The 12,797-nt window shown below is 38.7% G+C and overlaps 1 protein-coding gene across 2 annotated transcripts in view; it reads right to left on the bottom strand.

Annotated features, from left to right (window-relative positions):
* SSBP2 (single stranded DNA binding protein 2) overlaps positions 1-12,797 on the bottom strand; it is a 271,926-nt gene that overhangs the window by 69,173 nt on the left and 189,956 nt on the right. For both annotated transcript variants that reach the window (XM_074952804.1, XM_074952803.1), the window contains exon 5: positions 5,906-5,995. In XM_074952804.1, the coding sequence (XP_074808905.1) occupies positions 5,906-5,995 (90 nt within the window). The remainder of the gene's footprint in view (positions 1-5,905; positions 5,996-12,797) is intronic.

A 12,797-nucleotide genomic window follows, 5' to 3' on the forward strand; every position in this document is an offset into this window, starting at 1 on the left:
GCTATTACCAACAGGAGAGTGGGTTTGTGCGGGGGGAGGGGGGGGAGAAAACCTGGATTTGTGTTGGAAATGGCCACAAGTACTCCTAGAACAAATAATAGTTTTTCAATTAAGGTCAATGCTTTATCCTCATCAAAGAATTACTGGACCTATTCCACAATAAGAAAGAATAACTGCAGTGCTCTGAATACACACCTGGTAATCTGCATACAAAAACCCCTTTGCACTTATGTACAATACTTCTCTAGGATCTTACAAACAGGATCTATTGCTGCTACCGAGGTTATTTCACCAGGAATCTGAGAAGGTAAGTAACACTCATTTCAATAACAGATGATCTGTTGGAATGGTACTGTTGTCAAATATGTCTCCCTTTGCAGCAAATATAATGATTATTTCTCACTCAAGAAGATCCAGCAAGTGGGAGAGGAAGAGGCTGAACTATGTACATGATAATTAATGGAGATTTCTTAAGCAGTACAATTTAAAAAGTACTATGAAGTATACATATTTTAAATCAGTTGAAGAGTTGTGACTTTAATTTTGAGTGAAAACATTACACAAAATAGAACTAATCATTCCAAACATGATTTGAGCTGGAGCTAGTAAGGTCAGGAAGGATCACATGACCCCCTTTTTTTTTTACCCATGCCTCTAAAATTCAGATATTTTGAACATAAACAGTGAGAATAAGAACACATTTCTGAAAAAATTAGCAATTCCCCACCCAACACATGAACAATTCATTTCTAGGAGCAATGCTGGCAAGTGAAAACTAAAAGCCTCAGCGATCTCTCAGTTAAGAATCACTAAGAATCACTATTGCTGCTACAGATATTATACATCATATTATGATGATGATGAAGCTAAAAGCATTATCTTCAGCAATAGAATTTTGGTATATGAAATTGATCTCTTAAGTCCAATGGAAAGTACAACTGTCAATTTATGCCAAGGACAGGATTCACCCGTGAAGAAAATGGCATCATTTATAAATTACAAAACATCAGCAAAAAACAACCCACAACCAACCAAAAAAAACCAAACCAAGCACCCCTTAGCACTCTTCAGAAGACACTGTAATGCCACTTTTGACGTACAGTCAATATTCGGCTTGTGCACCCCAAAGGGTATATATATTTTCCTCTGCATAAGAGTCAAAAGCTCAGCATAGGTAAAGATTTAATCCAAGCCTTATTTTGCCTCCACTCCCTCAATAGATATTTATAAGGCATTTGTCATTTAGGTGCCTTCCCTTCCCCTAATACTGTTCCAAAACTAGCAGTGGGTTTGTGGCTGCTTGAGATTGTATAGTGGTGGGGGGAGCATGGGCACAAAGCATATTTAGTTACTCAAGCTGAGCAGTTTTAATTCTTTAAATTAAATTTTTTAAATAGTTTTAACTATTGTTTTAATAGTTGTGCGCAATAATACCATTACTATAACTGTAGGATGGCATTATCAAAGCCAGCAGACACCTTTATCTTTTTAAAAATTGACTTTATTTCTGGTGTTTAGAGAGAGAGAGAGAGAGAGAGAGAGAGAGAGAGGAACACACACACACACATACACCCACACTATTTTCAGACCTTTTGAGGTGCTAATATCCTCTACTTACAGACTGAAGATGGGTTTCATTTATATTTTCATACTTAAAATAGTTTTAAAATAAAATATGAGGTTACAGGAGCAATGACACAAAGGTCCTGTTTCTGTGAAAAATTAAGCATGTGCATAACTTTACACATGTGAGTAGTCATAATGGGCTTAAGTCTTTGTAGAATTGGGGCAACTACATCTACAAATAACTACAAACATTTCAAACATATATCGTGTATACCAATATTCTTAATGTAAGCATTAATTATGGGGGGGAATAAAATCTCCCTCAAAATCCATTTTCATATTTTCAGATCTTCTCTCGGCTTGCTAAAGCCTCCAACTCCACCTATCTGCTACATTCAAGCCTGTGGTGATTTTTCATTTGATGAAAAGAATATTCAACAATCTGTGATGCTCTGAGCAACAATTCTGAGACTTAAGTTTACCTGTTCTAATAGGGGCCAATTCTTTACAGTTTCTCTTGTAACTCCACCATGGAATCCCATTGACTGTAATGGAACTCTCTGCATGGAAAATGTGTGACTGAACAATCATGCTGAGGGTCATATAAAATAATTATTGTACACATTTTATGTTTTGTATATTTTAGTATAAAAATACAGAACTTTTTATTTTGCAAGCAGAGTTTTAGAGTTGATCACTGAGGCTATGTGTATACTACAAGCTAGGGGTATGATTCCCGGCTTACATAGCTATATCTGTGCTAGCTCTTATCTGAACTAACGTACTAAAAATAGTAGTGTAGTGACAGTAGCATGGGCAGTAGCAACAGAGGCACGAGCTAGCTGCCCCAACTACATACCTATTGGGTTCCGGTGTGTTTGTACTCGGGGCTGCTAGCGCAGTGCACAGCCATTCCTGCTGCTCATTACACCCTGGCTACAATACTATTTTTACCATGCTAGCTCATGTGAGAGATAATATGACTGTGTCTATGAGAGCTAGGAATCATACCACTAGCTTGCAGTGTAGACGTAGCCTAAGGCTGTACTAACTAATATTTATTTGTTCTCCTAAATAAAAACAAATGCCACCATATACCAATTGATGTTTCAGTGGCAACACAGATTTTCTGGGAATCTGAGATTTCCACTGTTCACAGTTGAAAAGTAGGCAATAGCTGATCTGCTCCATCTTTACTTATGGCCAAGAGGGCAGACTGTGTAGACTCCACAACAAGGAAAAAAGAGGTGTCCCAGTTACCACTCATAAACTGTTTTCTCTGAGTAATTTTTGTACTTGAAGGAGAAGCAGACAGGTAAGACTGTGGGAGTGGGGAAAGCATGAATTTTTCAATAGTGAAAAATAAGTGGCTAAGCAGGATGCTGCCATTGTTAAACTGTGTGTGATTGTTTGGAGGGCAACAGGGATGGTGGATAATAAAGGCAATGGACTAGAAAATCAGAAAACTACATGGGACTTAGCAGGAAGATAGTAGTGGACTTATAGTTCCAGACACAACTTTAAAAAGATCAGATATTTTCAAAATGAACTTAAATATATAATGGGGTCAGATCTTCAGCCTTGCTAAAATCCCTTAGTGCCACTGGAGCAGTGCTGTGACTTTAAAGTTGCTCTAAAAGGACAGATGAGGATTCTTCCTATGCTATTGTTAAGCCAATCCCTCCTGACTCATTCCTAGTTCAAAGTGTGTGTCAGAATCAGCTATGTGCGCAAGAGGATATTCTAGAGGTGGAAGGGGGCAGACCTGGAGCATGATATGCTCAGCTGATCCCTGGTTGGCAGAATGGCCCCTATGAGACAGTTCTAGCTGGTGTAGGTTAGAATGACTGACTGCTGTGGCTGTTCCAACTTTCAGGTAGGCTGGTTTGGCCCCCTGCTATCCCCAGAATCAGGGGGATGTAAACGTGCCCACTGTAGTTACCTGGGAGACTATTAACCCATCCCTTCAAAAACAATATACATTTTATATCCTTCCATGGAAGCTTGTAATCTATTTGCTTATTAAATGTATATTGTCTGGCTTTTTGTTTTGAAATGCAAAGAGGATGTGAGTTATCATTGACTCTGAATTTCCTAGCTTGTTTTAGTTAGTTTAATTACCTGAGTGCTATTTACACTTAACTTTTTGTAGTCAATAGTAATGCCATGGATGAAAAGAATATGAAACTTCTTTTCACTCATTCTTCCTCCTGTAATAATGCTCTATCAGAGCATTAGGTCAGCTCTGCTACAGCACAACAGAGCTAAAAATAGTGCATCCATATAATACGGCTAATACAGAGAATGGGCAACTGCCACTAGATGGCATGACATCCTTATATTATTTTGCTTTCTTTTTTGCTTCTTTTTCTTTAATATAAAAACAGTATGTAAAATTTGTCGTTCAAACTTGCTGTCAACACATTTTGACACTTCAGAGATGACCAAGGTCAGCCATTCATCCAGATATTGACAAACATGGATCTTTTTCCTTCTCAGGTGTGAGGCTAATACTGTGAAGCTCTTTGTGAAGACAACAGGAGTTGTTGTTTTGTTTTATTTCTGCTTGTAACTTTTTATCTATTGGCTAAGTGCTTTTTAAAAATAATTAACATAATTCCTGCCAACTCCTGGGCATTTTGTAATGATACCTGCAAACAGGATGTTTCTTCTGCAAAATTTCTTTCACCACTACACTGAACAACTTGGCTCAGATTCTGGGTTAGCAGGTGAAACACAATGCTTGTGACCAGGTTCAAGACTTCTGTAGCTCTTCTTGTGGCGGTGAATCCTGCAATCAGAACTCCTCCTCCCTCTATGACTGTGTGAAGAGGAACTCCATGTAGATGACCCGCTATCACTCAGAGAGACAAGGTGGGTGAGATAATATCTTTTATTGGACCAACTTCTGTTGGTGACAGAGACAAGCTTCTTACACAGAGCTCTTCTTCAGGTCTGGGAAACTAACTCGAAGTGTCACTGTTAACTACAAAGTTTGAACAGATAGTTTAGTTTAAGTAGTTAACACATATTTCAAGGAACCATTCAATGTGAAGTGTAAGCTCGAAAGCTTGTCTCTCACCAACAGATGTTGGTCTAATAAAACATATTACCTCAACTACCTTCTCTCGCTAATATTCTGGGACCGACATGGCTGCACAACACTGCATACTGGTATCACTCATGCATACAGAACAAAAGCGCTCAGTAAAGATTTCTGATTGCCTACAAAAAAAATATCCATCATAGTGAAACTATACCTTTCAGACACACCTAGTACTCCCATCTCATGGCCTTTAGTGGGAAAGGAGGATGAAGATCCTCTTCCATATTCTCCTCCTCCATATTCTCCTAATTTTCACCCCTGTCTTTCACAGGAGAGAACTTCCCCATCCTCATCTGCTCCTCACACTTCAGCCCTGGACACCTGGTTTACTCATTTTTCAGCAGGCGACCACATATGTGAACCAAAAATTCCTCTCCACACTTGGATAAGTGTAGAAAGTCTGTCTCTCCACTGTGGCCAAATTAGGGAGTTACTCCAGCTCTAGAGCTGTATTTACTCCTATGGGCTGCATGGCAATAGCAGGCACAGTGGGGAGAAAAATAACTGGATCCTGGTAGAAAGGAGGCAGATAGATCATTTATATGAGCTCTCCATTCCTGGACTGAAATTGTTAGTTTGGCCTTGCATACCAGTTTGTTATTTACCACAAGTAAGCATACTGCACTGTTAGTGTCCAAACCACCAAAAGTATAATTTCACCCAGATCAAACCTTAAGGGAAGGCTGAGTATGCATTGATTCCTTGGCTTGTTGTTATGCACTAGGGGCAAGAATTTCAAAGGTATTTAAATATCAAAACATGCAGATGTACTTGGTGAGATTTTCATATGCACCTAGGTGCCTAACTCCCATTGACATCAGGCCCCTGAATACTTTTGAAAATCTGGCCCTCTGGCTCCACTTTGCAAACAGCTAGACATGAACAACAACTCAATTCTCACATCAAAATATCAGTATAATTCTAACATTTCCTCATAAGAGGTTATTATAAAAATATATTAAATAATTTTCAAGCTTTAACCATAAAATAGCACAAATTCTTATCTTTGAAGTTGTGAAGGAGTGACACTGTATTCAATGGAATTATTAGTAGTAGTCAAAGAGGTCACTTGCTTTCCTCCTGTATATTTTTCTTAAAAATAACTATCTTTTAAATATTGTCCACATTATGCATAATACAATTTAGAATAGGCCCTTTTTTACACAGCTTCAAATAATGCAACTGAAGCTTTTCTACACCCTAAAATGTCTGAATCATAATTTTTCTGAATACCTGAAAAAAACCCGGTGGTACAGGACCTACTGGCATGCCATCTCCTGGGGGAATGTTTCCTAGCACTGGACTGGGAGCTGCTGCAGCACTCTGAAAAGAACAAAGGAAAAATAAACCTTTGTCATTGCATGGTAGGCATAAAACCAAAAACTACTGTGACTAAAATGCGGTACGGCAGAAAGTAAACTCTCTGGATATCATATAATTTTCATTGTTTACTCTAAAAGTAAACTGTAATTCAATAACAGTCTCATTTTATACACATGAAATGGTTAATTTTAGTTCACAAATATACGTTATTTGAGGAGAGGACTGACACACATTCATCCATTAAATGTATCATGATTGTATGTATATATTTAATGTTTATATTATATATATTTATAAATGTATGTGTGTATCTCTCTCACACATGCATATATATATATATATATATATGCTATGAAAAAGTTAACGTATATAGTCTATTTGAAATTTTCAACCACTTTTAACTTCAGCAGACTTAATATAATTTTAAAATCATACCAAGCTTCAAAACTATGGCTGCTCATGATTCTACCAGTCCCACACATAACCACCATGATTAATGAGAATAATTCTGGTTACATTTTTGGAAAGGAAAAACAAAAAGAGGAAGGGGGGAAAAAGTAGTTCTAAGAAGTGAATCAGAGGATGAAATTAACTACCTCTGCAAATCTTACAAATGGAATAAGCAAGTAAGGAACATAGCTCCCAGCAATTTACAAGCAGGAGATCATCACAAAAATGGAAGCCAAACTGTTATTGTTGTCATGTATTAGAACTTCAATTGCTTTTAATTTCTAGCAGCTTTCTTTCCTGCAGTACATTCTGTTAGGGTGTGGGGCTGAATCACCATCAAAGACTTTCAGTCTTTTGTAAAATCACTCTTAGGAGCACAGAAAGCATGAAGAGCCATTTGCAGGTCCTAATGATCTGCCAATATCTACCCGGTGGAATACAAATTTATGATGATTATTAATTTAACTGGCCAACAAGGTCATTTTTAGATTTAATAACCAAATTAAGTATATATGTACATTATATTTTCAGGTCCATTTAAGGAAATGTATAGTGTAATGCTGGGAACATTAGAAAACTGAATTTGATGGGTATGGCATGTAGATATGCTGACATTTTTAGACTGAACAAAAAATAAATATTTAGTTAGTTACGTCAGATTTTGCAATGGTTCAAACTACTCTTTAGAATAAGTTCCTCAAGTATGATAACCAGTACAATATTTAGTAACTAAACTGTATGTTACTTTCCAACAAGGGACCAAAGAGGCGAGTAAAGTCTGCACACAAGCTATAAGAAGTACAGTACAGTCAGAACGGCTACAAGGCTTTGATCTTGATTGCACTGTTGACATTTGTTGCCCAGTGAATTATTTTAGTAAGCTCACAGATCCTGATTCTGGACTCTGTAATATGTTCAGCAAGGTTGGTGTTACAATACTTTACTCTTGCAATTGACCACAAAAGTCAGTCATATTTACCTGCACTAGCAAAGGGATTTGGGTCACAAAACATTTTCATGCAGGACTGCCAAAAAGTAACGGAGCTATGATGGGGTGATATTGTATCAGACTGCAGTGGATAAAGAGGGGCTACTTCCTAGTAACTTCTTTGGGGGTTGACTCTGTGCATTAATGTGATTTGGTACCTCTAGCATTAAGATGTAGAATTGTATAGAAAACTTGCATCCATTGGGAGGAGGGGGTAACTGGATGTCCTCATCAGCCCTGTCTATATAACACAGCCTACCCCGCAGCCCACCTCTGTTCCTTTTCCCAAGCCACAAAGTCCTGAAATACAAAGAACTCCCAAGGCAGAGGGAAAGGTGGCTGGATAGTGTGACTATACAGAGACAACCCTTAAAGAACAACAGTTATTAGTAAATAACACTTTTTTCTTCTTTGAGGGTGTCTGTGCATTCCTACTTGCAGGAGATTAGGAAGCTGGGTCCCCCATTAGAGGAGCAGTTCTAGGCAAAAATGAATTGTAGCACTGCCTTGTCACACTAAGCATCATATTGCAATTCTACATCCAATAAATAGTATTCAGTGAAAATATGAACAGAACTCAGTGTTGCGGCTTTGAAAATCTCTACAATTGGGACCAGTCTCAAACAAGCTACAGAAGCAGCAGTACCCTAGTGGTGTATGTGTATCTTTAACCGTAGAAGTACTGGTTTTCTGACTAAAGAATAACGAGATGCTTCCTAATGCAGTGTGAAAGAGTATTCACTAATAGGTAATCCCTTACACGTTTTCCAGTAGGCAACAAATAATCTGTTAGTTTTCTAAAGGATGTAGTCCTGTTCAGGTAATAATAAAGGGGCCTTTTCACATCTAAAGAGCATAAATGGGACTCTCCTGGATGGACATTAGGTCTGAGGAAGAAAACAGGGAAGGTGGCCGATGAAAATCTGAGACCATTTTAAGCATTATGCTGGGGTGAAGTCTCATAATGATTTTTCTGTTGTGCATTATTATATGGGCTGGAGGCACCAAAGGCACTGACATTGCTGACCCTCTTAACAGAAGTAATGGGCATTAAAAATGGCATTTTGATAGCCAGGTGTTCTAAGGAAGCTGGATACATTGGCTGATAGGATAGGTCCATCAACATTGTTAAAACCAGGCTGGGAAGGAGCTTCTAGTATGTTTAAGAAAGATGAATTCAAACTGGAACAGAGAAGGGCTACTAGGATGATCCGAGGAATGGAAAACCTGTCTTATGAAAGGAGACTCAAAGAGCTTGGCTTGTTTAGCCTAACCAAAAGAAGGCTGAGAGGAGATATGATTGCTCTCTATAAATATATCAGAGGGATAAATACCATGGAGGGAGAAGAATTATTTAAGCTCAGTACCAATGTGGACACAAGAACAAATGGATATAAACTGGCCATCAGGAAGTTTAGACTTGAAATTAGTCGAAGGTTTCTAACCATCAGAGGAGTGAAGTTCTGGAGCCTTCCAAGGGAAGCAGTGGGGGCAAAAGACCTATCTGGCTTCAAGACTAAGCTTGATAAGTTTATGGAAGGGATGATATGATGGGCTAGCCTAATTTTGGCAACTAATTGATCTTCAACTATTAGCGGTAGATATGCCAATGGCCTGTGATGGGATGTTAGATGGGGTGAGATCTGAGTTACTACAGAGAATTCTTTCCTGGGTGTCTGGCTGGTGAGTCTTGCCCACATGCTCAGGGTTTAGCTGATCGCCATATTTGGGGTCGGGAAGGAATTTTCCTCCAGGGCAGATTGGCAGAGGCCTTGGGGGTTTTTCACCTTCTTCTGCAGTGTGGGGGTCACTTGCTGGAGGATTCTCTGCACCTTGAAGTCTTTAAACCATGATTTGAGGACTTCAATAGCTCAGACATAGGTTAGGGATTTGTTACAGGAGAGGGTGGGTGAGATTCTGTGGCCTGTGTTGTGCAGGAGGTCAGACTAGATGATCATAATGGTCCCTTCTGACCTTAAAGTCTATGATTCTATGAAAAGTCATTAGTCATTCCCTTTAGAAACTTGGAGACTGGGGGGGTAGCCAATAGAGCCTTGACTTTGATCAATATATATATATGATACACAGATTAACCTGGTAGAGTCTCTTTTAGAAAGTTACCACTAAACCCTGTGATTTCAAATGCTAGAGATGCTCTAAAATCGCAGGGACATTTGCCCATGATGGGTTTATTCTTTATCCTTTCCCCAACACAAAAACCTTGTCCATTTCAAATCTGTACCACTTCAAGGTAGAGTTCTGTCTAGACTGTAACAGTCCTGCTTGAACTCTGAAAACACAGAAAGCCCATGGCAGTCAACAGACTATTTTCCTCCATGCAGCTAGGTGAAGCATCTCTGGATTTGGATGAAGAATTCTCCCTTATTGTTGAAAAAGGAGGTCCAGGCACAGATGAAGATGAATTGGTTGTTCTCTGGTCAGCTGGAGAAGCCATCTATCGGTATTACAAAGGCTACGTTGGTGTTATAAGTATGATGTTTGCTTTGTCCGCTCTGATTTTTCTTATACTCTGGGCATCAAGGGAATGGGAGGGATGGCATGTTGATTGCTGTAGAGCTGAGGGATCCACAGAGTTAGAGAGGTTTAAGAGGAGTGAATTTTTCATTGCTTTGCTGGATGTGGAGAGAGGGGGTAGATAAGTCTGTTAGTGTGCATACTGGTTCTTGTCTGAGTATCCTACTGCAGCTGCAGTCCTATTGTATACTGAGAATGGGGTGGTGGCAAAAAAAGAGAATTCCTTTGGTGGTGGTGATAACGGGAGAAAAGGAAGAGAGAGATAATCTTGTGTGACATTCTGTACTAAGAGTACGGCAAGGTTAAGATGTTTGGTCTCAGTTCTGTGGCTGCAGGAGTTCAGGTTGTTGGTTGGGGGAACCAGCTCTTTATTTCACGCTGTTTAAAGCACATTTAATTAATGTAATTAACTAATTTAATTAAGTTAATTAACTTTATTAAAGTCGTCCATGATTTGATTATGGACCATAACATTTCTGGGTGTAGTTCAGTGTGTTGGTTTTAACTTACAAAACCCTAAATGATTTGGGACCTGGTTACCCAAGGGACTGCATTTCTCCCTATGTGACACTACCCCAGTTTAAAAGAAGGGGTCTTGACTTTGGAACTCACCCACCAAGTCTGCCAGGGCTCCATTTGTTATGCTTACAGGCTTACACTACAAAGCTCATCTGTTCTCTTATGTTTTTGGGGTGAGAAGGGGTTAATAGGCCAGGGGATAAAGCAGCTGTTAAGTCTGGGTTATCATGTTGACCAATTTGGCCATTGTTTGCTTATGGTGTTCATTATGTGTATTACTGACTTGAAATTGTAAGATTATTTTTTGTTGTTTAAATTATTGTGAAGGACCTTAAGCCACTGTTAGGCCCTGAAAAAAATCTAAATAAATACAATGAAAACTGCATAATGTACGTGACAGAAGATGTAATTTAAAGAAGATAGCAATGAAGTCACAACAATGAAATAAAACAGATTTTCATTGTCTTTGACATAATATGTTTTTCAGTCTAAGAAGGTATGAAGAAATATATCCTTAAAACTTACAACAAGCAGATCAATAAACAACCACAAAATGGGTTGCATGGAAATATTCTGATTTAACCTATTTCTGATGAATTATTCAGAGATCCTTTTCACAGTTCCACTGCAAACCATAGTTTCTTTTTACATGCAATACAAGTGGTTCATCATTCATATTTCCATTTGTTTGACATTTTAAATATTTGCAATTTGCTTTCCCTGCTTTTCATAAGAAGATGAAATGGAAGAATTTAAATGGTTTAATCTCTTCATACAAGAGTTCTTCTCTTTAAAAACAGAAAACTTAGTTTTGGTTTTATGTCAAGTTACTGAGTTTATGGTGACTCTTTACACTTAATAATTAAAACAGATTAAAAAATGCCAGTTGAATAAAAAGTAGCCAGAACATTTATTTTTATCTGCTTGGTATACCCAGGCATCTCTAGACAACATAAAAATAGACGAAAATATGCAAAGATTAAAACTAGTCTCTATGATCAGTAGCTGTTGATGGTCATTGTTTACACTAATTTTCAGCAATAATAATTTAAGTTATAAAGTAACCTAAAGTTACTAAATAAAGTACTAATGGACTACTTCACTAATTTACTGTGTGCAAATATTTGAATCATGCTTAGCTAATAATCCATAGAGAACCACATATTGCATGCTTTTCATTTTCTGTGACTATTACAATAAGTGGTACACTATGGCTGCAAGAGAATACTGTGAGTGTGATTAAAAAATATTTATGTAAAGAAAATAACTTGACTTGAGTTAATCCATAACAATCCTAATCAGATTTATTCACTAATTTGGCCATTCAATTTTAGCTTTTCTTGTTTACAACATAACGTTTATGACTTCATTCTATCGAAAGTAAGTCAATGAAACTTGATTTAAATAATAGGCTGCTAGTGTATCAAGAGTTTTTAAATAACAAGGAAATTTTTTCAGAGAAGTATCTTACTTCGTTTACTTTTGTTTAAGTGTAATTATGGTACAAGAAGATATAGCAATTATAGCACCATAAATACTATTCTTTCTTCATCTTATGTAATTTAACAGAAAATAGGTTTAAAACCTTATTTAAAATATCTGTACAGCGAGCAGGCCTGATGGCCTAGGATCTGTATTGCCATGTGGGAGTTCTAGATTTAATTCTGTGCTCTGGTCTCTCACTCCCTAAACTTACCAAGACTAGAAATATCACTGAGGCATTGGTAAGACTAAGATTTTGTCACGCATATATTTAGTAAAAGTCACGGACAGGTCAATGGCAATAAAGAAAAATTACCGTGACTTTTACTAAAAATATGCTTGACAAAATGGGGAGCTGCAGGGTCCCCACACCACCCCGGGGGGGCCCAGCTCAGAGCTGTGGCGTCCCCCCACCACCCTTGGCTCCAAGCTTGGGGCACCCCCACCCCCATGGTGTCTGGGAGCTCCGGGGCACCCTAGCAGCCCGTTGTGGCTCCCAGCTCTGGGGCATCCCCACTGCCCGTGGCGCCTGGAAGCTCCTGGGGCACGCCCCCTGCTCACTGCGGCTAGGAGCTCGGGGTCGCTGCAGTTCCCAGCCACCACTGGTGGCAGGGGGACCCTGCAGCTCCCAGGTGCTGCGGGCTCAAGTCACGGAAGTCTCTGGAAGTCACGGAAGTCTCTGGAAGTCAATATATGATTCCGTGACCTCCCTGACAAAATTGTAGCCCTAGGCATTGGGCACATTTTCAAAAGTGTCTAAGAAGCCTTAATCCAATGGGAGTATGCTTAACCCAAGCAAAGGGACTGACAATGACAGGCTCCTAATTG

The sequence above is a fragment of the Natator depressus genome, chromosome 5 (assembly GCF_965152275.1).
Source record: "Natator depressus isolate rNatDep1 chromosome 5, rNatDep2.hap1, whole genome shotgun sequence".
In the NCBI taxonomy this organism is placed as follows: domain Eukaryota; kingdom Metazoa; phylum Chordata; order Testudines; family Cheloniidae; genus Natator; species Natator depressus.